Source organism: Populus euphratica, unplaced genomic scaffold (assembly GCF_000495115.2).
Source record: "Populus euphratica unplaced genomic scaffold, PopEup_1.0 scaffold73.1, whole genome shotgun sequence".
NCBI classification, from domain to species: Eukaryota; Viridiplantae; Streptophyta; class Magnoliopsida; order Malpighiales; family Salicaceae; genus Populus; species Populus euphratica.
In genome coordinates, this window is record NW_011499895.1 from 192,049 (window position 1) to 218,349 (window position 26,301).

Below are 26,301 nucleotides of genomic sequence, written 5' to 3' on the forward strand. Positions count from 1 at the left end.
AGTAGTTTCACTTCTATGTAAATTATCGATTTGATTAACCTTTCTACCAATCTCATGTTCTCTAGTAGCTACCATATGTGTAATTTTTATAGCCCGAGCATAATGTAACTTAGTATGATGTTTGGGAGAAGCATAAATAAGGTTGGTAATGATTATCAATTTGAAAGAAAAAGAAACCAAATATAAATCTCATTTTTAGTTACTGCAACTAATGCCAGTTGTAGTTGGTGAGCAAAACAACCATGCATATTGCTAGTACCATCATACCCTTAACCTCGCATGTTGAAATATACAAGTTATATCAAGTGAGCACATCACAATTTTTTTTTTAAGTGTTGAAGAAATAGTATCTGAAACATACACAATACAAAAAAAAAAATATTTTTTACAAAACCTTGAATGTCAACAAATCTCAAAACAATAGTCATTTGTTCTTTATTCAATGCATCTTTGGCTTCATTAACCAAAATACAAAACTTTAAATCTTTAACTTCTTCACAAATCTTTTTTCCTCACTTTGTTCACAAGAATATGCAAAATCTCTTTTTGAATAGTTGACGAGGTATACTTTGTATTTTTCAAAGCCTTTTCTAAAACAACATTATCAATGTCAACATTCAGTCTTCCTATAAAATCTTATCATCTCTAAAAAATTGCCTTGAGTATTAGAAGTTGAAGATTTATCATAACCCTAAATGCACATGCTTGTCAGTTAAGCCATTGAACACTTTTAATTGTTATTGTAAGTTTTAACCAATTTTTCTAAACTTCTTCAATAATTTATGCATTCAACACTTTATCAATATATTTATTTACTTTCATTAAATCTTCAGCATATTTCACAACATTATTATAAGGTGAAGTGAGACTTCTTACATGCATTAAAAATGCACATCTAACCCCTTTATTAACCCTCTTTCAATTTCTAAAGCCTTCGGTGATGAATATGAGATGACGAGACACTTTGTTTTTAAAGATAAAGTATGAAAAATAAAATACTACATCCTTTGATGTAGAGTACTCTAGTCAAGAAAATTGATCAAACCAAGTATATTGAAATTGATGATACCGTCTCCCTGATTCAGTCCTTGAATACTCTACTAATTTAGGTTGATATAGATCTATTTTGATATAAGTTTTTTTAATTTCATCTTGTTGATTAATAAGATATTTTCATACTGGAATTTGTATCCTAGAATCTCATTTAAGAGTATTAACATCAATTTTAACTCTTTGTGATTTGAAAAGGGATTGTTCATTATGGTTTGAAACATTAACATTGGATGAAGAATATCATTTACTAATTGATATTTGTTTGTTTGGTTTAAAGAATGAAAATATAGTTTTTTCTCTCTTGCTTCCTTAATTTTAATCTATTCAAGTAAAAGAGATTAACGAAGTTAGGTACAGTCTACTATAATGAATGTGAAATATTGAATTCAAAAACTGAATGTATTTTAAGGTATAGTCTATTGTAATAAATGTGAAATAATGAATTTAAAATAAAAAGTTAAGGCTTGTAAATTCTTATATGATGATTTTATACTTTTATAGCTCTCTGTATAGAATCTTTTTCAAAATCCAAGCTTAAATTGTATATTGTTAAGGAAAAAATAAAATTAAAACCCCAAGTTACTTGAAAAACATAGGAAATATTAATTATTTATATTTAGATAAATTTATTGTAATATATAACTAATTAATTAGTGTCGGAAGAAAAAGCGGCTTAATTAGTGTTGTTTATGTTTGTTGTGTAAAAGATTGAGGAAAAGTTACCGAGGATACAACCCTCCTTATCCTTGTAAAAGGCTTTGTCCTGAACTATCATAACATCAAATCTCAAATAGCCAATACTTGTTTAAATTTAATTTTTTATTTATTTAGGCTATGTTTTTTTATTTCAAAATTATTTTTAAAAAAAATTAAAATTAAAATTTTTTTATTTTAAATTAATATATTTTTAATATTTTTAAATCATGACATACTAATCTTAAAGATAATTTTTTTAAAATATAAAATAGACATACTAATTTTAAAGATAATTTTTTTAAAATATAAAATATTAATTTAATATATTTTTAAATAAAATACATTTTAAAAAACAATAATAGCCACCAACTAGTACAGGCATGTTTATCTCAATAGGATTTTTAAATTTGCTAATTAAACTAACATTTAACAACAAAAAGATTGTACGAGAGCCTTCGAAGTTCGACCTAGCAGCCCGTAGCCCTCAACCCAACTCCTTGACTCCTACCCGGTTTCCTTAACACTGCCGTTTCGCCAGGCTCAGAAACCTCCCTCGTCCCCATGTCTCACCTCTCCAGTCTGTACTACGAACAAAATTGGTAGCCATGCTGTGATTCTAATCGGAGGTTCAAGATTTGGTGTCGGTAGGACAAAACGGCCATCAACAGCTCAAGAAATCTTCACCTTCATAGCACATTCTAGCCACAGTAACCCTTCAAATACGAAATGTTTGCTTCCATGGGTCTCTTGTAATCTAAGAGAATAATTGCTTGTGCTAGATTCTGTTATCTTGATTCGTGGGAACCTTAAAAAAATATGGTAGTCTCCAGTATTAATCCCCACAACAAGGAGATAGTGGTTAGGAGAAGGATTGCTAGCATGTAATTTTTCTTTCTTTGGTTTTCTTCGTTGCCCTTGTTTATGTGTTTTTTTCGCGTTTTAAATTTAGTAGTGAACTAAATGATTTTCTACGGAAAAACTTGTTTTGTCGTTCAATCATCAGCATCATGCAATCAGTTATGAGGTTTAATAACATGAGAGATTTTCCTTTTCATGCACGGTTTTGCATCAGCTTGTAATGTGATTGGTTTTACTTTCTTGCTCCCAATGTGTCCATAGCAGTATTGTTTAGCACATATGTTGCAGATCATAATTCGAAGTTGAATTATTTTGTAGATTCAATAAGAGAGAAGATGATTTTCCGTCGTTGAGAGAATACAATGATTACTTGGAAGAAGTAGAGGATATGAGTGAGTGTTTTTTCCCCCCTCTATCGCAATTAATTTTAAGGATTGTTTTCAATTGAAGATATTATCTTGACGAGAAAAGGTCTCGTGACAGTATTTAACTTGGTTGCTGGAGATGATGTCGCTGCTACTGAAGAAAAAATTGCGGAGTATCAAGAAGAAAATGCGGATCTAATATTGGTCAATCAAGCTCGGAAGGTACTTTCACGAATCCTTTTATTTTTACTTTCAAAGTAACAATGCAATAGGTGAAATCAGCACCACATATCAGATTTCAACAAGATGTAGATAGTTCTTGTGAGGATTTTCTCAGGTGTAACCTTTTATTCTGATTAACAGGCTGAAGAATTAGCCTTAGCTATGTCGGCAAGCAAGGGGCCTCCTGCACAAACTGATAATACTGATGGGGTGAGAATATAACGAGTTTTTATTTTTATTTGGGATATCTTTGTTTTCTTAAAAAAAAAAAAAATGTTTTGAAGGCTCTTATTGATCCTTCATATTCTATTATCAATTTCATGGTTGTTTGATTTGGTTTCACATTTTTATTTTACTTTGTTGTTTGTGGTAAGATTAATCTATTTATGATGGGCTGCTGCCTTCTGATCTTGGAAATTGAAATTAGTAGCCTGTACAGATAGTTAAAATTCAGAATGATGTTTGCTTCTTGTGTATTCTAGCTTGTTCTCTGTGACTCTTATATTTCATCTGCATGTCTGACTTTAAATTTACTTCTCAAGTTGAGTCCTTAGGTTTTTATTTTTTGATTATTGATAAATCCCTCAGGCAATATATAAATCATATCGCATATGAGCTATTTTCTGAGTATGTAACTGTGGATGTGAACAAAGATTGGAGTTAAAGTGTAATACCGTGGAGTTCAAAGCTGTCAAGTCAAGCATAATAATAGCGGTGAAGTAACTGCGAGATTTATGCCATGCCAGGAATGGAAGGGCTTCTCGAGCCCCAAAAGAGTGAAGATTGTCTGCTTCTGATACCTAGCTTTTGTCATATGAATCTAGAGGAACATCGAGGAGCACATTTACCAAAGAATCAAAGTGGGGTGGCTACATTAATGCAGTTCTGTTGTGTGATTGGAATCTTTACTTTTTTAAACATATGCTAACAGCAATTAGACTGGCTATTCTACGATATGGAGGTTGGTGGTGTAGTGAGTTCATAAATGAGGATGGCTAAGATGTTATGATGGATGTGTGAGAACTCAAGAAAGGATCAGTTTAGAAGAAGTGCCTTTTTGGAAGGAGAAGATTGCATTGTTTGAGTACAGGTTGAGGGAGAGTCGTGTGATTAGATTTCTCCATATCTGGCACCAGCTTCTGGATGCATTAGGGGGAAAGAGTGATTAATTAAAGTAGTGGGATTGAGGAGCCAGATAGGAGAGGTAGGCAAAAAAAAAAAAAAAAAAAAAAAAACAAAGGAAAAGAAAAGAAAAATGATGTTGGAAAAGTTTGTAACTTTTCAATAAGTTTTGCATAAGAGACACAATAATTGAAATAGTAAAAGTGTTTTATATTTTAGTTTATAATTAGTTATTTGATCCATATTGTTTTACGGGTCAGATAATAATTTTTGATAAAAAAATAAATATGCAAGTTTTTTAAATAATTTTTAATTCTAATTATAAATCAAAATATGCATGTATTTAATTAAATACATCGAGAACTATTTATGCCTATAAATACGAAAAACAATATGTTAATAGATCTATTCAACTCCCCTCATTAAAAGGTCAAATAATTTTTTTAATAATTTTTTAATTCAAAATAATTAATGTGTAAGTATTATTAATATAAATCAAGTACCTTTTCAAGTTGAAGGAGACAACAATTTGTCCATACAACTTTGTTCAACTAAGAGTGGACAGCTCTTAACTGCTGTAAGGTGGTCACCAACTAGCAATAAGAGTGCTTTTCAGGATCCACAGTCACCAAGTAGCAATAAGAGTGCTTTTCAGGATCCACACAGCTTATGAATATGACTTCAATGGTGAGATTTTTTCCATCTCTTACTAGGAAGGACACAATTTTAATGGGTTAGAGAACTTGTGTTGCACGTAATTGACTCTTATAATCTTTTGTGGTCAAAAGCACCAAATTAAATATTTGCATGTCGATAATATGTTAACAAATCCCTCTGAAGGAGAGGATGCTATCATGTTAAGTCCCTTGAATTAATATTCTTTTTGGAATTCAGACTTGGAACTTAAATTTATAGAAAGTGGAGTCCAACATTATCAAAATATGAAATAATCTAGCTATTTATATTGATGATTGGCAAAGGCAGTATGATTTTCTTGAGATAAAAATAAAAATTGCCCTGTTTTATATGTGGCAATTGGTATGAAAAGTTAGCCGCTTTGGAACAGAAGAAGTAATCAACCCCTTTCAAGGTTGAGTTCAGACCTGGAAAGTATGTTTATTGTCTCAAATCATGCATTTGTTACTCCTTGGCAATTTCCGTCTCACTCCCTCTCCCCTGATTAACTTCAATTTTGTCTATTTGTCGAGCCAGAGCTCCCAGGGCATAAGCGTTGGAGCTGGGCAGTATGCTCCTACAACTGTTGGGGGACAGCCACGGCCAACAGGCATTGCTCCACAACCAGTGCCTCTCAGAGGAGGGCCAGACATGCACGGTTATTTAGAAGATGAGGAAACGATGAGGATCCGAACAGAGAATGCGAGTAGAGCGGCTGGGTGGAGGATAGAATTCAGTAAGAAAAGGGGATTTGAGGAAGCCTTTGCAAGCTTTTGCGTTTAGATTGTACCCCTTGATTGCGGAAATGGCTGTCCCTCGTGAGCCTGAGGTGCTCTCACCGGGCTATAGGCCTATATGCTATGCATATATTGATGAGGAGGATTGTTATCAGTAGGTTTACGCGGGGAACTTTTCCGAGACGATGATCAAGAAGTCAACCTACTGTTTCTTAGCCAGCAGATATTGCTTTGATGACGTGTCAGAACATCAGTCTGTCAACATAACCATGTGAACACGAAGCAATGTCACATCATGTGAGTGTAAAGTTGATCATTACTGATATCCTAGATGGTTTACCTTAGATTTATTTACTTTTTTATTTTGGTGACAAAGTTTACATTCATCACATCCTATCATTTAGTTAGTGAAACAACAACATTGTCAGCCTTCTTAAAGTTTTTTATTTGTGATGAACAAATCACTTTAAAGTTCCCTCTCTTACCTCCCTCGATTTTTTATGTTAAATTATTGTTATTATTTAATTTGATGCCTGCAATTGTTTTATTTAAACTTTGATGATATTACAGTACAACTATATTATTTAATTTACTGAGACGATGATCAAGAATGCTATTTTTTATTTTTTTAAAATTATTTTTCATCATCTTCTTCTAATGTCATAAAAAAAATGAGGTGTTTGTTAAAAATAATATATTTAACAAACATTTGATGATGGCCTCGGCGAGTCGATGCTGCATGCTTTCCCTATTTGTTTGAGATATTTTTCATATCGTCTTCTTCAGATGTCATCTTGAAGGCTACATCTTGCTTGTATATGCCCCATGGAGAATGCATTGCACTTGTGCTAACTTGACTTCGTAATGTGTATATAGGATTATTAATCCTTGCGTGCTCTCTATTATTCTCCAAGCTGTTCTTGTCTGTGAATCTACATTTTTCGTTGCTTCTATTTTTTTTTTTTGGTTCTTGGATTTTCTTAGGGAAACCTCTGGAGATTGAAACTTGTTTCTTGTTTACCATGATTGGTCAACCCATAATTCTGTGTTTTTAGGAAAACCGAAATGACATGAAGTTCGAGCTGGATCTTTCCATGGCCTGATAACTGCTTCAAACACTAGCTATGTGTGCGATTGTTTTATTAACAAAGCGTGGGGAAAACATTTTATTTTTGTTGTACAGCCCTAAATTAAAAAGGAGGCTAACCTGTTTACTTGGGGGAACGCAGGCCTAGAACCAGCGCAGGGCAACTCCACCTTTTCTAGCATTCTTCTTTTTTTTTTTTTTTTTTTTAATATTTTTACATGCTTGCTTTTTTTTCCCATGATTTACTTTTTTTTTAAAAAAAAAATTATATGTTTTTTCTTCTTTTTTTTGTTTTTAATATTTTTACATGCTTGTTTTTTCCCCCCATGATTTACTTTTTTTAAAAAAAAATTATGTTTTTTTTAAATTATTTTTCTTTTTTCTTAATTAATGGAGAATTTATCTTTGTCCTTTTTAAAAAAACATTATGAATTTTCTGTATGATTTTTTTTCTTTTTTCTTTTAGGATTTTTTTTCAAAATGATCATTTCTTTTTTTCTTTTTACATTGAGCTGATTGAAAATTTAATTTATAGTTTTTTTATAAAAAATATTGTAGATTATTAAGATTGAGAATTTAATTTATAATTTTTTTATAAAAAATATTGTAGATTATTATAATATTTTCCCCACATGGTTTTTATTTTACTACAATATTTCTTCACATGTTTTTTTTTAATTCTCTTTATTGAATTTATTTTTTTAATATTGAGCTGGTTGAAAATTTAGCTTTAGTTTTCCCTACATGTGTTTTTTCTTTATTTTTTTCCATAATTGCCTTCTTTTATTTGTTTTTTTTTATGTTATTTTAGAATTTTTTTTGTTGATTTTTTTTAATATTGAGTTGGTTGAGAATTTAGTTTTATAGTTTTTTTAAAAAAATATTTTTGATTACTATAATGTTTTTCTATATGATTTTTTTTCTTTGTTTTTTTCTAGAATTATCTTTATTAATTTTAGGTTTTTTTTCTTTGTTTTTTTTCCAGAATTATCTTTATTAATTTTAGTTTTTTTTTATATTAAGCTGATTGATAATTTAGCTTTGTAGTTTTTTTTTGAAAAAAACATTGTGGATTGCTATAGTATTTCTTTACATGATTTTTTCTTGCCACAGTGTTTCCTCACATGTTTTTTTATTGATTTTTTTTCTAAAATTATCGATTTTTTCTTGCCACATTGTTTCTCCACATGTTTTTTTATTGATTTTTTTCTAAAATTATCTTTGTTGAATTTATTTTTTTCATACCGAGATGGTTGAAAATTTAGTTTTGTAATTTTTTCTTTAAAACACTGTTGATTGCTAAAGTATTTCTCCACATCATTTTTTTTGTTATAATTTTTTAAAATTATCTTTATTAATTTTATTGTTTTTAATATTGAGCTAGTTGAAAATTACAACTGTAGATTTTTTCATGAAACACTATAGATTGTTACAGTGTTTTCTTGCATAATTTATTTTTTGTTTTTTTAATGATTTTTTTCAAAATTATCTTTATTAATTTTATTTTTTAATATTGAATTGATTGAAAATTATAATTGTATATTTCCTCACAAAACACTATAGATTTCTATAATGTTTCCATACTCAATTTTTTTCCTTTTGTTTTTTATGATTTTTTAATCTATGTTAATACACAAACATGCGGCGGACATGACAACTAGTTACCTTCGAGAGAGTGATATTCTTACCATGAAAGCGGCGATGCATGTTCTATATCAACTCTTATATGCATGTCGAGGGATTCTCAAAACACTCTCCACAGACTTTTATATACATGTCGAGGGATGCTCAAAACAATCTCCACAGCAGATGCATGCATGGATACCAATCTTCCGTTGGGATTGTATCAGCTTCAAAGTTGAGTGTCAAAACTTAATTAACGTGTGAAGAACAGGGAGATTAATTCCTGCTATCTTTCTTTCAATAATAAACATTTTTTTTTTTTAAAAAAATACGGTTAGAGCTAAAAATCAAAGAGTATCTAAGGATTTTTATTTTTATTTTTCGTGTGAAATCCTATGTTTGTTTCCGTACATGCTGTAATGTCCATCTCTCTCCCCTCCCCTGATTAAATTAATTTTTTCCTATTTATCAAGCAAGAGGCAAAACTCTCCAGTATAGAATCTTTCATTCTTTGAGTTAATTATAATTTTTATTGAAATAAATTAATTAATCCCTCTAATGTTAAGAGATAATCATATGGTCATTGACCAGCGTTGATCATTCTTAATCTGATAGTCTTTTATTTCAAAAAAAAAAAAATCTATTTTTTCCTCAAAGATCACAGCAAACAGCACCGACATGAAGTATTTGTGAAATTTATAATCCGAGGGTCGCCAGGATTTGGTTCAAACTCTCCTATCCAACGGAAACATAGCGTCTTACTCGATCTCTGTCTCTCTCTCTCGCCCACACACACACCAAGAAAAAAAAGAAGGTTATTGAGTTTTGTTAACATGGCAGCCAAAAAAATCAACAAAACATCTTCGTCGTCATCTTCCACAGCACCCTTCAAGAAACCAAGACGTGATGCAAAATGGCGTGCTATGATGAAGAGACGCAATGCCATCATGAAGAGAGGGACTTGTTTCGAAATCTTGAAAGAAGCTGCTGCTGGATGCAGTTTGGAAACGAGCCATGGGGTTACTTGGGCCAGATGTTGCCTACTTGGTAAAGGTGGTTATGGTTCTGTTTTTCTTGCTAAAAGAACAACAACAACAACAACAAGCGGTGGTGATCTTCCTGATAAAATTGCTGTAAAATCCGCTACTTTAGAGAAGGCGTCTACCCTCAAGCATGAAAAGAGGGTTCTTTGCGATCTTAAAGCAAGCCCTAATGTTATCAAGTGCTACGGAGATGAAATTACCGACACGGGTTGCGACGGAGAAAAAATCTACAACCTTCTCTTAGAGTTTTGTTGTGGGCTCAGTTTACATCGTCAGATTAAACTGTCAGGTTCTGGGTTACCCGAGTCTGATGTCAGGAAATATACAAGAGATGTTGTTAAAGGCCTGAAGTACGTTCATTGTCGCGGGTATATTCACTGCGATGTGAAGCCAGGTAATATCTTGCTCGTGCCTGGTACTGAAGAAAGGAGTGGGGGTTTTGTTGCAAAAATTGCAGATTTTGGATTGGCAATGTCCATTTATGAAAATCAGAATTGGGGTGATGATCTGATTGGGACATATCCTTATATGTCGCCAGAAGTGGTCAAAGAGAAGAGATATGATTACAGTGCAGATATTTGGGCACTCGGTTGTACTGTGGTGGAGATGTTGAGTGGTAAACCTGTATGGCCTCGCATGGATGTTCCAGGTTATTTGTATACGATAGGCGACAGTCAGGATTTGCCTCAGATACCAAGTTCTATATCTGATCATGCCAAGGATTTCCTGGGGAAGTGTCTTGTAAGGAATGCTGCTCAGAGATGGTCTGCGGACGAGTTGCTAGAACACCCATTTCTTTCGGTGGGTTAGTGGTGAAGAAACCCTAGTGATTCTCTGTGTTTAATGACGATTCTTATTTTTTTATCAATGATTTTTTTAATCTTTTCAGTAAACCATGTAACTGAGGTTTCGCAGGATTTAATGTAATATTGTTAATATGATATGAGAATAGTACAGTAAGGGTTTCCTCTGTCTGTGTCTCTGTTAAATTAGCTCATGTTTATGCTAACATCTATCTCCTTTTGGATATAACTAGATTGCTGGCACCGCGAGACGTAAAAAAAAAGAAAGAAAAAGAAGAAAAAAAGAAAAGAAAAGAAAAGAAAAGAAAACGATTATGTTTTTAAAAAAATAAAAGAAATTCGATAACTAAATTAAATTAAAAAATAAAAGTTAAAAGTAAAATAAAAATTAAATTAAAGAGTAAAAATAAATTTTTAATTTGAAAATTAAATTAAAAATATTAAAAAATAAAAAGAATAATGACTAAAATGAAAGGAAAAAAAATAATATATTATCAACTTGGATTGAATGATGAAATTATAAAAAACAATTATAAAAAAGTTAAGCAAAAAAAATAAAAAATCCAAAGAATAAGGATTAAATTGAAAACACATCAATAGAGGATAAAAAAATAAACATGTTAAATTTTTCAACATGTCTTTTTACATAAAAATTTCTAAATAAATATAAAAGAATTTATGCACACATCTGATTAGATAAATAACAAAATTTGTGTAAAGAAATGAAAAAAAATCATTAACAATAAATAAAAAATTAAAAAAAATTTAAGAGACAAATATAAATTAAGATATTTAATGTTATAACATGTGTTATTTACCTGATTGTGTTTGATATATTTATTTATGAAAATCTAATTTTAATAAAAATCAACACACACATAAAATTTATTGAAAAAATAAAATGAAAAAATTATTATATAAGGCTACACATATTACAAATATTATAAGAAATTAATATTGTTATTTTTCTTAAATAAATTTAATCTATATAAAATATGACAAAATAAAAAATGAATCATATTAACTTCTTCAAAAATTAAATACATTCAATATAATTAAAAAATAATTTTTCTAAAAAAACTAAACAAGTAAAAGAAATAACAAAGAAGTAAAATACAAACTTAAATTGATTTTTTAGAAAAAACATAATTTTTTTTTTAAAAATACTAGATATTATTAGGTTTATTAAGTCAGGCTAGCACTTGGCCTATGAAGAAAGTGCACCAATTTGTTAACCCCACAGTATCTTACTTGTCTACTAGGCTTACAGGATGTTCAGTAAATCCAGGAATTAATGGTGATACGTGTAAGCTGGCCCGGACACTCTGGATTATCCAAAAAAAAAAGAGGCCAGTGTGCATGCTTCTAAGGTTAGCTCCACATGCATTGACTTTTATTATTGTTTTTAAGTTAATGAGTTAATTTCTTTAAAAATTTATTTTTAATTTATTTTTAACTTAAAAAACTTAGAAAACACTATTGTAAACCTTTTTAAACTTGTTCATAACATTCAAAAACACAGAAACACCAGCTCAAAATCCAAAATCAACCTGAAACAAAATTTTTTATTGAGATTATATATGTTTTTTAGATATTTTTAAAGTAAAAAAACATTTAATTTAAACTTTATTCATTACATAAAATCATTTGATACAAAAATAAATCGTTTTAGTAGACCTATGAAGAAAGTGCACCAATCTGTTAACCCCACAGTGCCTTACTTATTTATTGGGCTTACAGGATGTTCAGTAGATTCAAGAATTAATGGTGATACGTGTAAGCTGACCTGGACACCCTGAATTATAAAAAAAAAGAGAGGCCAGTGTGCATGCTTCTAAGGTTAGCTCCACGTGCATTGACTTTTATTATTGTTTTTAAGTTAATGAGTTAATTTCTTTAAAAAATTATTTTTAACTTAAAAAACTTAGAAAACACTATTGTAAACCTTTTTAAACTTGTTCATAACATTCAAAAACACAGAAACACCAGCTCAAAATCCAAAATCAACCTGAAACAAAATTTTTTATTGAGTATATATGTGTTTTAGGTATTTTTAAAGTAAAAAAACATTTAATTTGAACTTTATTCATTACATGAAATTATTTGATACAAAAATAAATCGTTTTAGTAGCTCGAATCGTCACAATGACAATTTCTCCTTTTTATATTGGAATTCAGCAAGCCCCCCTCTCCTACCACAAAAAAAAAAAATTAGTTTGAAAAATAATTTTTTTAGAATTAAAGATATCGGTAACCTAATAACTAGAAAATATAAAGAACTAAAACAAACTTTTCAAATAAATTTTAAATCCACCACACCACCTATTTTTACCCAATTTTTCCACTTTAGACCCATATTTTTCAATTCCATCCTCCCTCTCCAAAAAACAATGCAAGATTTGAGATTAAAATTGCTCTACTGTGCAAAATAAAAATTTGAGAATCAAATTAATTTTTTTTTTAAATTCACTACTCACAATAAATAACACTACTGTGAAACCAGTAGCCTTTTCAGTGTCTTTTAATTATGAAAATAGTCGTAGTAAGTGCGGCTGCCTCGAAGCATTTTCTATGTCTACCGCAACTCATAGTTCTTTTCTCTGATAATACAATGCTATAAGCATAGTTTTAACGAATCATCTCTGATAAAACTGCCAAGAGATGCTTTTGAAACCACATCATGTTGATTAACAATGTTCCAAAGTAAGAGCCGCAGAATGAAGAACTGGTAGTCTTCAAAATTAAACTCCATTCCCTTTTTCCAGTTGAAGTAAAGAGATGGCAGACGCAGAGCAGTCATGAACAAGAAATATAGAAACAAACCCATTTTCAGGGCAGCAAACAATCTACTCTGATGAAACAAACTTTCATTCCATTATGCAGGGAAAACTTTTACATGGGTTGCCAAGCAGCTTGTGAATGTTACACGGAGCTTGGTCCCACTATATAACAGGCTCTTCTCTCATATGTTTGTCTATCTACAGAAGAAATGGTACATGTTAAAAGAAAAAAAGAATCAAGGAGAATAAGATTTACTTGGTCTTACAACAATCAAATCACCTAATTTCTCGTGATCTGCTCACAGCACAAGAAAAAAGAAGCCGCAAGTACTAATCATCTGGTTATATATCTTGGATAGAATGATCGAAACATGATCATGTAGCCATCTAAGTTGGTCTCCAGAAATTAACCATGAATAGAAATCTGACAGTCTTGTAATCCAACCGTACCTAGAGTTTCCCTCTTTGCATACAGGAATGAGCCCGTTGGGTGATTTCATCTTCTGAGCTAGAAATGACCCTTTCTGGGTTGGCATGATTACAGTGCAAGGGCATTTCTTCTGAAAATCTTTGAGATCATAGACTCGCTGATGGCACCAGGCATCTCTTCACCACCTTTACTGTCCTTCAAACTTTTGGCTTAATTCTGCACAATATGCCTGAAACTCTCGACAACTTCATGGTCAAAGGTAGCAATACGCCAATATGATGCTTCAGATTTACAGTTGATGAATATTCAGTTGAAGAAATATGGAGATCTAAGAACTTCTTGCAAGTCAAAGTTGCCTCTCTCAGGCAGAGATGGAAACTTCAATGTTGGATATGACGTCTGGAAGTCTTCAAGTAACTGAGGATAATCCAAGTTATTTATACAGGTCAACAATACTATTAATAAAAATAAATAAATAAATGAAACAATGTCATAATTGAGTTGATTCATATTTGAAATACAAAAAGGAAAAACTAATGCCAAGCAGTTATCTGGCTACTGGGAAGCTGGGAGAAGCCATTTCATATATAGAAGCATTCTAGTTAAGTTGCATGTTTGAGGCCCTTTTTCTTTTTAGTTAACTGTTCTTTTATTTTAAAGATCAATTCAGTGTTTATAGCCTCCAAAATTACTCGTTAGGAAGACACAATAATTCATAGTTCCTTTTGAAGACAATGACAAATGCTCGCTTATTAGGTCATGTCGGTCAGAGAGAAAAACTGGGTGATCACACGCCACTGCACTCACATTTTCAAGTATTGGCATGTTATAAAGCTCCACAAATTTTTCCCGCAGTATCCTATTCATCAAATCCACGTCTCTTGCATGTGTCCAGAAAGAGTCATGAACACCTGAAAAAGGAGATTCACTTCATAAGGATGTGGGGATTACAGATGATAGTGTTATGATAGCTGGAAACCATACAATGACAAAATTAACTGTCATACACATTACTGTTCATACTTGAGTAACACTTCTGGTTTCTCAACTCAAGTTATTAGGAGTACTTACCATCATTTGAAACTGCACTATCATAGCCTCATAAGTAGACATTTCTTATCCAGGATGCCTCATAGCACATTTATGTGCAAGTCAAACAGGATGAATAATAACACTCTGAATAGGTTTTAGTACGGATAAATACATGTGATTTTCTGATAATGCAATGACTTGCACTTACGGTAACATGGAATAAGTTCAAAAGAAATCAAAGTTAAAGGGAAGAAAGGATGAAGAACTAGGTCCATCATAGTAGCAGTAAACTCACAAAAATTAGCAGACCACAAAAAAAGCTCCAACGAAAAACTAACATTAACTCGGGCATGTAGTGGGGCTAAGCTGGCTTAGCTACAGAGATATGAAGAATTACATTAATTGTTCATTGTTGTATCAAGTTACTAGAATATAGGATAACTTATCATATCAACCCAAAAAGTACATTCTGCTAGGCTTAAATTAGCAACTTTTGAGAGCTTAATGGACAAAATAAAATAAATGGCTTACATGCTTGCCAAGCTCAAACCATATGTCAAGGTTCAGTTTATCAGTCAGGTATCAATTATCATTAAACAGTAGAATATTAATTCCCACCATATATTGTTTGCAACAGACCGAACAAGTTGAAACTTGAACAAAAAGTTAACCCAACTATAAAAGGTAATGATATAAATAATAGCTCTACATAGACAGTTTGAAAAAGACATTCTTCAACTTCTTCATTCATCAAAGACATAGAAGGCTTCTAGTCTCCTACACCATGACAATATGTCAATTCCAATCTATTCACTAGGTTTAAGCTTCATATACTAAACACTGCAAGACAAACCTGCAAAACGTAAATCAGCATCCCTGCATGCAACAGCAGTCATCATCATATGTGAGCCATCAAGCGAGTGCACAAAATTTGGAGGGAAAGCAGTTCTCTGTTTTCTAACTTGCACCTGATAGTAATAGTATGATAATGTTTAAATGTGAGTGCATGAAATATTAGAAAGGAAAGAGGGGATGAAAGCAAGACAACAGAGTGAAGCTTACCGAACTGCCTTCCCGTTGCAGGGCCAAAACCTGAAGTGAAGTTCTTATCTGCAACACCAAATTTAGTTACCTGACTGTTTATGTATGTATGTGTGTGTACACACACACACACACTTACAGAGAGACTGGGAATGCAGAGGACATAAATTTCATGCCATGTTTTGTGCGGGAGAAAAAACTGACATAAATATCATGCCATTCATTTCTTGTGATATTTGATGTCATAATCGTAAGGCATGCGTTCATAGCCAACCAATGGTTTCATCACTACAAACATTCTCCAGTGCTGTGAGAAAGGATCCCAACAGGGAAAGGATCTTTACCATGACCATAAAATATCCTACCTATTGTCATAATTTAACCAGCCATTTCATATATCCTCTACCAGCAATAAAGAGTTTAGCCAATGAACATTTTTAAAGTGAGAACACCATGCAAGCAACGAACCTTTCGTACTGGAATATTAATCTATAGCAGCAAGGATTTAATACTTACAAGATGTCGTTGAGTCTTATAGTATGGCTGCACGACAGGAAGACCTAGTGGAGTTGTCCACCGCACAGGCTGATCTTCTGAAGCAATAACCTAAAATAGGTTCATGGCCAAGCAATAAAATATACTTGAATAAAATGTTACTATTAATTAATATAAGGGTGGTACATGTAATTTGACTCCCAAATGTGACGGAGACATACCTTTGCACAATCACCAAGCCAGCCCATTATATCCCGTGCAGCTTGGAACAACTCTCCTAAAGCAGTCAGTGTCACCTATGGAAGGGTTAGTGAGTAAATTTGAAAATGATTCAAGGTAAGGATCACCTCACAATTTTAGGTGCCTACAGTGAGATGAACATGTAATCCACAGCATGCATTACACATAGCTAAAATACATCTGGATTAGAGTATACTGTCATCAACTTTTCATTGACATTTTCTAGAAATCGAGTCCAATTAATTTTACCATATCCTAGAACAGCAAATACTCTCCTTATAAACACGCTGGAATCTGGATGCTTACTTTAGCAGCATAACAGGCTGCACTGAAGAGCAGTCTATCATCTGTTATGTGACCCTTCTCCTCTAACCTTCTTTTTATCTGCTCACGTGCCCCAACATAAGTGACACCATACACTGAAGTCATCACTGTTTGTTTAACCAGTTTGCGATCCACCTGAAAAGCTCCAAAATGTTAGATTTGGTCAAAAGAAGTAGAGAAGTAAATGATTGCTTTTATTAAAAAAACAAAAATGATAATCCATCAAGCTTCAGTATGTGGGAGGATGGCTTATCCTCTTTGTAGTTCCTTTCACTTTTGGAATAATTTTCTCTTATCTAAAAAAAGTTGATAATCCAAACATCAAAGTAAGAAAAGGAAGAATAACCTCATCAATTAGGACCTTGGCTAACAAAGCATGTGGGTTTGTAGCAGGATCCTTATTGCTGTCTTTTCTAATTATTTCATGGACCCTGTCAGCAAAAATCTCATCAGTCTCATTTTGTGCAAATATAAATATCAAATGCACATATACACATAGTGCAATAAAGACACGCACAGTCATGCAGAAATAAATTCATAGTTGACAACATGTTAATGTTCTGTAGAGAAAATTACAATACCTAGCAGCAATTTCTGAATAAACATCAGAAGGTTTCTCTGCAGCAACTAAGTTAACTGCTGCTGCTTCTTGCTGGAAAACATCAGAAGACGAGAATGCATAACTTCAGTTCAAATCAACCAGAAAAGTGGAAGATGCGTATATTCAAAATGCATGAAAATATATGAATTATTGTGCATTGCACAGCCTAAGAACAGCACTCTATTTCAAACCAATTCTGATTCCCTGCATCAGAGAGAATAGTTGGAAATTTAATCATTGTGGAGTTATTTTATCCAATACCACTGGATCATAAAAAATTATGGGAGGCCAGAGAAGGATTTCAGGTATTCATGGATGAAGTTTTGATCAATCAAATTTTGGATAGCATGCCTTAAAATTATGAATGAATCAGCAGAATGGTTGAGAACTAACTTCAATTTTGGTCATTTTCAGCATTCCACATTTTTAGAGATGGGAGAAGAATAAGCTGGGTAAAAAAGTACACAGCCAAGGTGGCTAAAGGAATTAGTGATAAGCAACATGAACATATGATTTACATGTAAGGGTCAGGAATCACATAAAGTTTACAGCTCGTAATATTCTGTTCTTAAAGGGTTACATGTAACCGAAAAAAGGTATCTTCAATCATTTTAAAGGAGACGGTAACAGGACAATAAAAGTGCCTATAATGTCATGCTGCAATAACAACAGAGAGGTGATTCATGCACTGTATCCAAACTTGCTTTCATGAAACATAAATGAGTCTAAAAGGGTTAAGGTAGACCCTAATTGATTACCAATTTTTTTTAACACCAAATAGTGGTTATATAATCATAATGAGTACAGCAATTTGTATTGTTTTAGAAAGAAAAAAATTCCCTCTGGTTACCTTAAGAGTTAAAGTAAAACATTTGAAATTATCAGGTCAAATGTCACCCAAGTACTTTCATTCCATTCAAATGTCAACCCAAATGATGTCATTTTACCCAGATAGGGGTGTTGTTTTGGGGTCAATAATGGCATCATTTTGGTTTTTTCTGGCACAAAATAACATTACCAGGGTGACATTTCAACCAAATAATACTTACGAATTTTTCCGTTGTTTTCTTATTTTCTAAAATGATGCAAGAAAAAAGAAAGAAAGAAAGAAAAGAGTAAACCTACACTGTCTCCTCCCAAGGCTGCATAGTGCTGTAGACCATTGCATGAACCATCCTATAACAAGTAAAGGGAGGGAGGGAGGTTTCTGTGTTAGCTTGTTTTTTCAGAAGTAGAGCTAAAAAGCAATTGTGTATCCAGATGCTTTTAAACAAAAGTTACAACATGCATAAGATTTAAAATATATGAGCAAAAATCAATCAATAATGCAAATGCACGAGTTTTTTAATAAGAGAATATAACATGGTCACATTGCATAAGAAATGTGTTCTTTCTAGAACAACAAATAGAAGTGAGGAAACAAAACCAGAAATAGTACAAGACGTCCACTTAGTAGATGAAAGAAACAAAACTCAGGAAGTAAGGCAGTACAATCTTGCTAAATTATCAACTAAGAGAACTCCTGTGAAAGCTCTTGAAACATTACACAGTTAAGAGCTTTGCACACGTGGCATTGGTTATTAATTCAAACTTCTTATCCCATACAAATTCAGCCATGTTGAAAATGTCTTAGATCAATTATTCAAATCATAGAGTTTTATGTCCTAAGTACATGAAAAAAAAAATCTTAAGGATGATTCATGCCTGGTGATAGAAATGAAAGTTTTCATCTAAATTTACTTCATTCTAATAGAAATTATTATCCTAATAATTAAGTGACAACTAAGCTCTCCACTACAATCTTTCAAATTGACTAGGAGAGCTGGTTTCAAAAGGTAATGGCAACAACAGTCTGTCAGATAAGCAGGAAAGCAGATATTTGCACAATCAGGTGGTATTTGCATGTTTATTTCATTTTTCCCCACAATTGTTGAAAAGAAGTGCATCCTTCAAAAATGTGTTTATAGTATTTTATTTTTATTTTTTAGCAAATTTTCTTTTTGCTGCATTTGCTTATGGTGAAGGATTTACCTGATGGATTGGCAGGTGGGAGATGACAGTATGTGGTGACGTACTCTTTAAGGCTTCTGACAGATTAATACAAGCAGCTAAGCACTGGAAAGGATCTTCAGCTGTTAACCACCAGCGCTTTCCATTGACAGGGTTCTCTGCTGAATCAAATATCTCACTTAGATGATTTTCCACAAATGCTAGACGGCCATCATGTGACAACTTTTCAACCCCACCAGAATACAAGTTTGCTAAATGTATTTTCAACCAACATAACCCAGACTTCCCTAATGGCCTTCCTTCTGCAAATTCAAGAACTCCTCGACAAAGATCGGAACTTAGATGAGTCAAATGTGGGTGCATCGGGTATGCACGGCCTCGAAAATCAAGATTGTGAGGATAATAAAATCCCTCCTCATCTTTCAGCTTTCGAGCAACCTATATAAGCCATGATTATGAAATGAAATGTAAAGCCTGTAAATGCATGTTATTAGGCAAGAAGTGCAAATTCAACATTTATTTGGTTACTCGAGCTATTAAGTGAATATGAAGTAAGAAACTTTAAATTATTGCAATAGATTTAAAGATTGTCAATCAAGCCAATATCTTGATTGTTGAGCATAGGAACTCGCGCATAAGAACTCACCAGCATTTTGTTTCTATGAACGAATCAATTCAATCAACAACACAATCTTGCAGCATACAGAAATCAGACATCTTGTCAATTTGAAAACTGAGAAGGAAGTAGATCTTACAGAAAGCTTAAGTTCAGTGTCACATCTTTGAGAGTGCCTCTCTTGATTTATCTTCTTTGCCTTCCTCACACTCCATTTCCACTTTTGAATTTCTGTTAGATCATCTGAGGATGGTTTCTCTGGTATAGGAATCTGAAACCCAATTAAGTACAATTCAGATATATGTCAAGTTGTTTAAATGGTGAACAGATCTTATTTTGGTAATTGACTAAAGGACAATTTGCTTGTGGCATCACATCCAACCACCAAGATTCCTAATGCATGACAGATAATTTCACAAGAATCATGTGGTCTATGAGATTTCAAGGATCACCAAATCAAATTATCACAGGTAAACTAAATGAATGTAGAAGCCATCAAAATAGTTGCATACTGTCTGTTCTAACTTTCAAATGATCCCATTGCCCATGCAATTGACATAACCAACTGTTGCACAAGAAATTATTAAGTGAAATTTCAAGTTCTCACATCTCCTCGATTGACCAAGCCTGCATTGTTACCACCACTTGCCCATATCCTCTCCACCACATCCAGCACTTTTCCATTCACCCTCCATTTGGTATTTCCGAGTGTATCCAGGGCCTGTTTACACGACATCAGACAAGGAATCAAGTCATATGTCAGCTTCATGAGAACAAAACCATAGTAGTGGCTTGATTGAAACTTAACAACATGCCATTAGACAAGGAATCTCAACCAGCATACTTCGGACCCAGGCATAAATTTCAGTTAACTGGCAAGATTAAATGTCATCTTTTAGCACAGGAAGCATCATATAAAAAAAAATTGCTACACTGTAAAATTCAATCAGTCGTGAGTTCAAAGCATAAGTTGGAACTGAGATTCAACAGCACAAGTTTGATGGTCTTCATATTTGGATGAACATGTTGTACATAATTATTGGTTGTGCATATATGCTACATTAACACAATCCCAGGACAATTCATTTACATTCATTAAACTGTATTTTTATTTTAGGATATGACATAATCTTCAGTATCCTGTTGATCTGATCTATTATTAAACATTTTAATTGTTCAGTATTTTTGGATCATGTGCTTTAATTATTTAATCATCATGAAGCAGGACAGGTGTGTGCACTTGGCAATTGCTCAAGACCTAGCAGCTGGTCCACAACAAATGCACAAGTTCTAGCCAGCCAAGCTTGACCCTTCTTTTTCTATGCAAGAGTAGAAACAAAACAAGCAAGGAGGGAAACAAAATAAGCATCGCTCACCTCAAATACTTTCTGCATTTGTTTCCCAGGAACACTCCTGACTGCATCTTGTTGCTGCCTAGATCCATGAGTGCGCATGATATATGAAGGCAAGAACAAGTGCCCACCCTTATCATACCTGCAAGGAGCTTCAATATAAATCTCATGTAAAACTTTCGAACAGCTTCAAAATAACAGAGAAACCATGTGCAGTCCATATTCACATTATTTTTTGAAAGGAGAAAAGTCAGCTAGGTAAAGCATGCCAGGGTCAGTCAAGATTCTGTACTTTCATTTTATAATTAAGACAATATCTTTGGACCTTAGCAGCCTCTCATAAGAAGAAAGAAGATAGAAACAATCTTTCTAAAAAGAGCATGAGATATCTACATTATCTATCATCTCTGATTCATACATACCCTCTCCATTTTTTGGGAGGCACCAGCATTGGAAAATAAGGAATCAACATGTGCTTAGCCTGAATCAGAACATAGATGCATATATTAGTAGAGTGTCCTAAGGCTAAAAGTCACAATTACATATGCATTTAATATCTTCAATACTAGCATCCATTCCCCAAATTCAAAGAGGAGTATACGTATGAGATGTTTTGAGTGGAGTCAAAATAAAGATTTGAAAACAGTTATACCAGAACTACACACCAGGTAAGTGATAAGTTATACCACCAGAAAACAGTTTCCTTTTCTTCCAAGGGACCAAAAAACACACTTTAGATGTCAAATGAACTATGCTAAGATCATTTGGATGCATTGCTGACATTTATGCTAAGAAAAACAAGAAGCATGGAAATATGGAAATGAGTAACAGAAATGCATTAACTTTGTTGAGAATTATCTTGGTGGATTAAATGGGTAGGTAACTGCAGAATAACCTTGTTAATTGAAATTAAATTTAAGTAGACTAAAATCCTCATGTTCAGAATGAAAGAGATGTTTTGTTTTCACTCACCGTTCCATCAAGCCCTGTGAGGATGAGGGGATCGCATTCTATAACCCCATACTTCTTCACAGTTTTCTGCCTAAATGGATAAAAATGAGAATCATAAACAAATGGAACCAAGATTGAAGGTTTGGGGGATTAGAAGCAAATTAAAAAACAATGCACTGTTAACCATCCCTAAGAAACTTATGACAAACAGCCACATACATGAAAAATAAATTTTATGGACTAATAATCAACCATACAGCCATCTCTTGAATGTCAGTGGTCAAACAGAAAACAAGATGAAGAACCTAAAAATCATATATTGGCCAGTGCTCATTTACGCAACCAATTACCTAAGAAGACCCTAAACTAATATGTATAAGGATGATACACTGGACAATTACCTACTGCTTAGGGAGCGCTTGGACACAATAGCTTACAAAAGGGAATAGAAAATAAAGTCTCACCCTGGATTCTTTGTTACACTTTTAAATATGTGCCTAAATGCAGGTCGAACATCTGGTGGAATGCCCTCTGACTGGTCAGCTGGGGGTTGTACATAAGCTGTTTCAGTTAATAATTCTATTAGACGACTTCCAAGCTGCAAAATTATATTGTGCATTAGAAACTAGGCGGGGGAAAGGACACGAAAGAAAAGAGTTAAGGCGAAACCAAAAACAGAAAGAAAAAACTTCAATCCAGAAAGTAATCAAAACTAAATAGAGAAAGGGGCTCAGTTAGCCTTTATGAAAGAAATGGTGAGGGCTACAAACCTTAGCTTGTTTATCTCGACTCCAAGGTTTAGTTTCATCCTGTATCACCAGATTTTGGACCTCCATGAGCCTTTTCCTTCTAATCAAACTATTTACACGTTTCCTGAGCATCTCCTTCTCCTTGTCCATACTCTCTTGAACATCATGCATTGTCTTCTTCCTTTGGTGATTCTTGGTCTTCTCCAAGAAATTATGAATTCTAACCTGATAGAGGCAGAGAACTGGTAGCTCAGAGATAGAATTATCAAGCTTGATGTTTGAAATAGACTTTGTACGGTAACTTTTCATCTCATTATGGGTAGCTCAAGTTAAGCCAGTTATCATCAAGTTTCACACTTTTCAAGTTTGGTTTATCCAAAACCTAACATCAAGTCTTAACTTTTAATTGACCTTGAATCTATCTACAAACATGGACTATAATATATATCATCACATTTCTAGTTGGTGGTGTTATTTTTTTTATCAATATACTATATATCAGTAACATTTTGCATGTTAAAAATAATTTTACTACTTTAATGTTTCCTACACGTATCTAAGCTTAAAAACACCAATATCAATATACTATACATGCCTACACGTATCTAAGCTTAAAAACACCAAGATGCATTATTCAAACAGAATATCTAAATAGTACCTCAACACGGTCACCACATCCCTACAACTAACAAGACACTATATGCATATTAAGTACTCAGCTTTAGCTAAATAACCATATACCCTCCAGCCTAAAATCAAGAGCACAAATAATTATGTCTAGCGCATCCCAATACTAAGTTAGAAATGAGAACCAAATACAGCAACTCTAACACTCACCTCCTGCTCTATAGCTATACCAATCTGCACCGCAGCCTGGACAACCCGCACGCACCCATCTTCATGCCCCACCATCACCAACCCCATCATCTTATGCATAACAATGACTGCCATTTTATCAGCTGGCAGCAATTCAATATAGGGAGAAAATGCCGACTTCTGCTTCTTGGATTTCTCCAGTTTCTGCTCTCTCTCTATAGCCTCTTTCAATGGTTCAAACCACCCCAAGAACAAACTTTTAACGTAAGGCAAATTAGGTGCCAACTTTCTCTCACACATTTCTTTAACTAACCCCGTATACTCCTCAGCCATTCTCTCCCACGCCTCAGTCTCTTCCCTAATTTGCCTCCTCCTTAACAAATTATACTTCCTCTTCTCAATATCCTTTAACTCTAACTTCACTTTTTTATTGGCTATTTTATGCGTACCCTTCCAATAAAGAGCTGAAATCCATGGTGAGTCTCGAATAAAAACTCTTTTGGAAGACTCTCCATGCACAATTTGGTCAAATTTGATCAAAGTTTCGAGCTTTTGGTGGTTATTAATGGTGGGGATTTCAAAGTCTTCAAGGAGACGGTCATGAGAAGAATCATGTAAAGGGTGAAAGAGAAGTGGTGGGTTTAGGATAGACAGTTTGGGATTGAGAGGGAAAGAAGAGGAAGAAAGAAAAGGATTGGAAAGAGAATGAGAAGATGGGTTAGAAAGAAAATGGAGGTTTTTGTAGGGTTCATGAAATTTAAGAGTTTTTGATGTTGTCCATGTTGGGTGTTGAATAGAGAAAGGGGGTGTGGAAGCCATTTTTTTTTTCTGTTAGAGAGAGTGGAGATAAGGTTGGTTTTAGAAGGGCAGAAGACAAGCGAACAGAGAGACCTCAACTTCTATGAAAATTAAACCTCTCTAAAACCTCAAAAACTACCAGCCCATCCACACAGAGACAGCAGGCTATGTTTTTTTCCCGTAATGAAACATTGCATACTCCAAGTATCCAATTTTTTGTTTGTTTAGGGAACTTCAAATTAAACCCTAATGTATTATCAAATAGAGTACACAAAAATATTTTATCTTTTTAGTCCTTCGAAGTCGTAGACAGTTCTCAATCGGTCTATTTGAGCCTTTTGTAGTTTTGTTAGTCTTTTCTATCGATTTTCTTAAGAACACTATTTTTTGCATAAAAATATTCATATTAAAAAGGTATTTGTAATTGTGATGCATAATATTTTTTACAATGGTATTTTGCTTCAGAATAAATCAAAATCAATTTAATATATATATATATACATATATATATTAAAACTATTAATTTAATATTTTTTAAAAACCAAAACACTTTTAAAAAACACTTAAAAGTAGAAATAAAAGTTGTGTCAAGCATAGATAGAAAAATATAAACATTAAAAATCTAACTAATACATAATTTTTGTTTTGGAATAAATTGAAAATAAGGTGCCCAATAGGAAAATCTTAAGGTTTCTTCTTTTTTTTTTTACTTTTGTAAAACAAAAAAAAATTAAAGGATTGTAAACCAAAACATTTTTTACTCAGAATTGAAATAATATAATAATTATTTTGCCCTCCTAAAAAGATTTTTATAACTAGCTATTGAGGATAAGATTATCTTTTTGTATAGATTCATTAATTATTATTATATTAATTTGGAATAAATTGGTCTTTTAACATTTCAAAACAATATTAAAATGATAAAATTATTCTTAAAATAAAAAAAAATTAAATTTTTATTTAGAGACATTATAACTGCACACAATTCTAAAAGCTTTTGAGTCTTGAAATCAATGAAAAACAAGATAATTTATTTTAAATTAATTATAGTTTTATAGTTTCATGTGGTAGAATCCCTCTGCTATAGGTTATCAACCCACCCTTAGTATTGAAATAGGTTATTTACAAGAAAGAATTACTTCTCCCAAAGAAGGGTCCATAACTTCTATTCAAGCAATTTATGTACATGTGGACAATTTAATTGACCCTGCTCCTGCCACGACATTTACACATTTAGATGCTACTACTGTACTATTAAGAGGATTAGCTGCTAAAGGTATCTATCCAGCAGTTGACCTTTTAAAATCAACATCACCTATGCTCCAACCTCATATTGTTGGCAAGGAACATTATGGTTCTTAATTCTTAAAGGTCAATTAAATCTTTATTAAAATTCCAACATGGTTTTCTTTAAAACAAGATATTCCCAAGTCATCGAGATTTACATATATATCATCATCACATTTTTATTTTATTCAATTATCATGAACTTTATATATTCACAACACAAGTTTAGAGTAGAAATCATCTACTTTATCAAGTTATCTATCTCAATTCATACATCAAATATAAAACAACTCTATAGTAAATAACGTTAACAATTATGTATATAAGAAACATTATAGTTTATTTACATGTATAATTAATTTAATGTACAAGAATAGATTAAAAGTTGAATTAAAATATAATAATATAAAGCAAAAGTTAGGTTACTTGCATCTCTAATATTAATCTAGCGTACATCACTAAAAGATGAACATTGTATTTCATATAAAAAGAAAT

The 26,301-nt window shown here is 32.6% G+C and overlaps 2 protein-coding genes across 4 annotated transcripts; one reads left to right on the forward strand and one right to left on the reverse strand.

Moving 5' to 3' along the window:
• Window positions 1-2,153: 2,153 nt before the first annotated feature.
• LOC105131883 (uncharacterized) lies at window positions 2,154-6,220 on the forward strand. Of its 3 annotated transcripts, none has more exons than XM_011035068.1 (5): window positions 2,154-2,630; window positions 2,926-2,999; window positions 3,079-3,194; window positions 3,336-3,404; window positions 5,529-6,220. In XM_011035068.1, the coding sequence occupies exons 1-5, from the start codon at window positions 2,566-2,568 to the stop codon at window positions 5,772-5,774; spliced, it is 570 nt and encodes a 189-aa protein (XP_011033370.1). In that variant the 5' UTR covers window positions 2,154-2,565; the 3' UTR covers window positions 5,775-6,220. The 3 variants fall into 3 exon arrangements, with proteins under 3 accessions (XP_011033370.1, XP_011033372.1, XP_011033371.1); XM_011035070.1 differs by having other exon boundaries at window positions 2,154-2,568; XM_011035069.1 differs by having other exon boundaries at window positions 2,159-2,630; window positions 3,091-3,194.
• A 6,911-nt stretch (window positions 6,221-13,131) lies between these two features.
• On the reverse strand, window positions 13,132-24,739 carry LOC105131884 (DNA-directed RNA polymerase 3, chloroplastic-like). The gene is made up of 19 exons (XM_011035071.1): window positions 23,743-24,739; window positions 22,927-23,130; window positions 22,621-22,754; window positions 22,178-22,247; window positions 21,628-21,686; window positions 21,230-21,347; window positions 20,461-20,574; window positions 19,993-20,124; window positions 19,259-19,675; window positions 18,353-18,403; window positions 17,208-17,278; window positions 16,973-17,057; window positions 16,609-16,761; window positions 16,284-16,358; window positions 16,084-16,173; window positions 15,589-15,636; window positions 15,380-15,494; window positions 14,302-14,405; window positions 13,132-13,911 (listed from the first exon to the last, which is right to left on the reverse strand). Exons 1-19 carry the CDS (start codon window positions 24,538-24,540, stop codon window positions 13,801-13,803), a joined length of 2,949 nt encoding a protein of 982 aa, XP_011033373.1. The 5' UTR covers window positions 24,541-24,739; the 3' UTR covers window positions 13,132-13,800.
• Window positions 24,740-26,301: the final 1,562 nt, after the last annotated feature.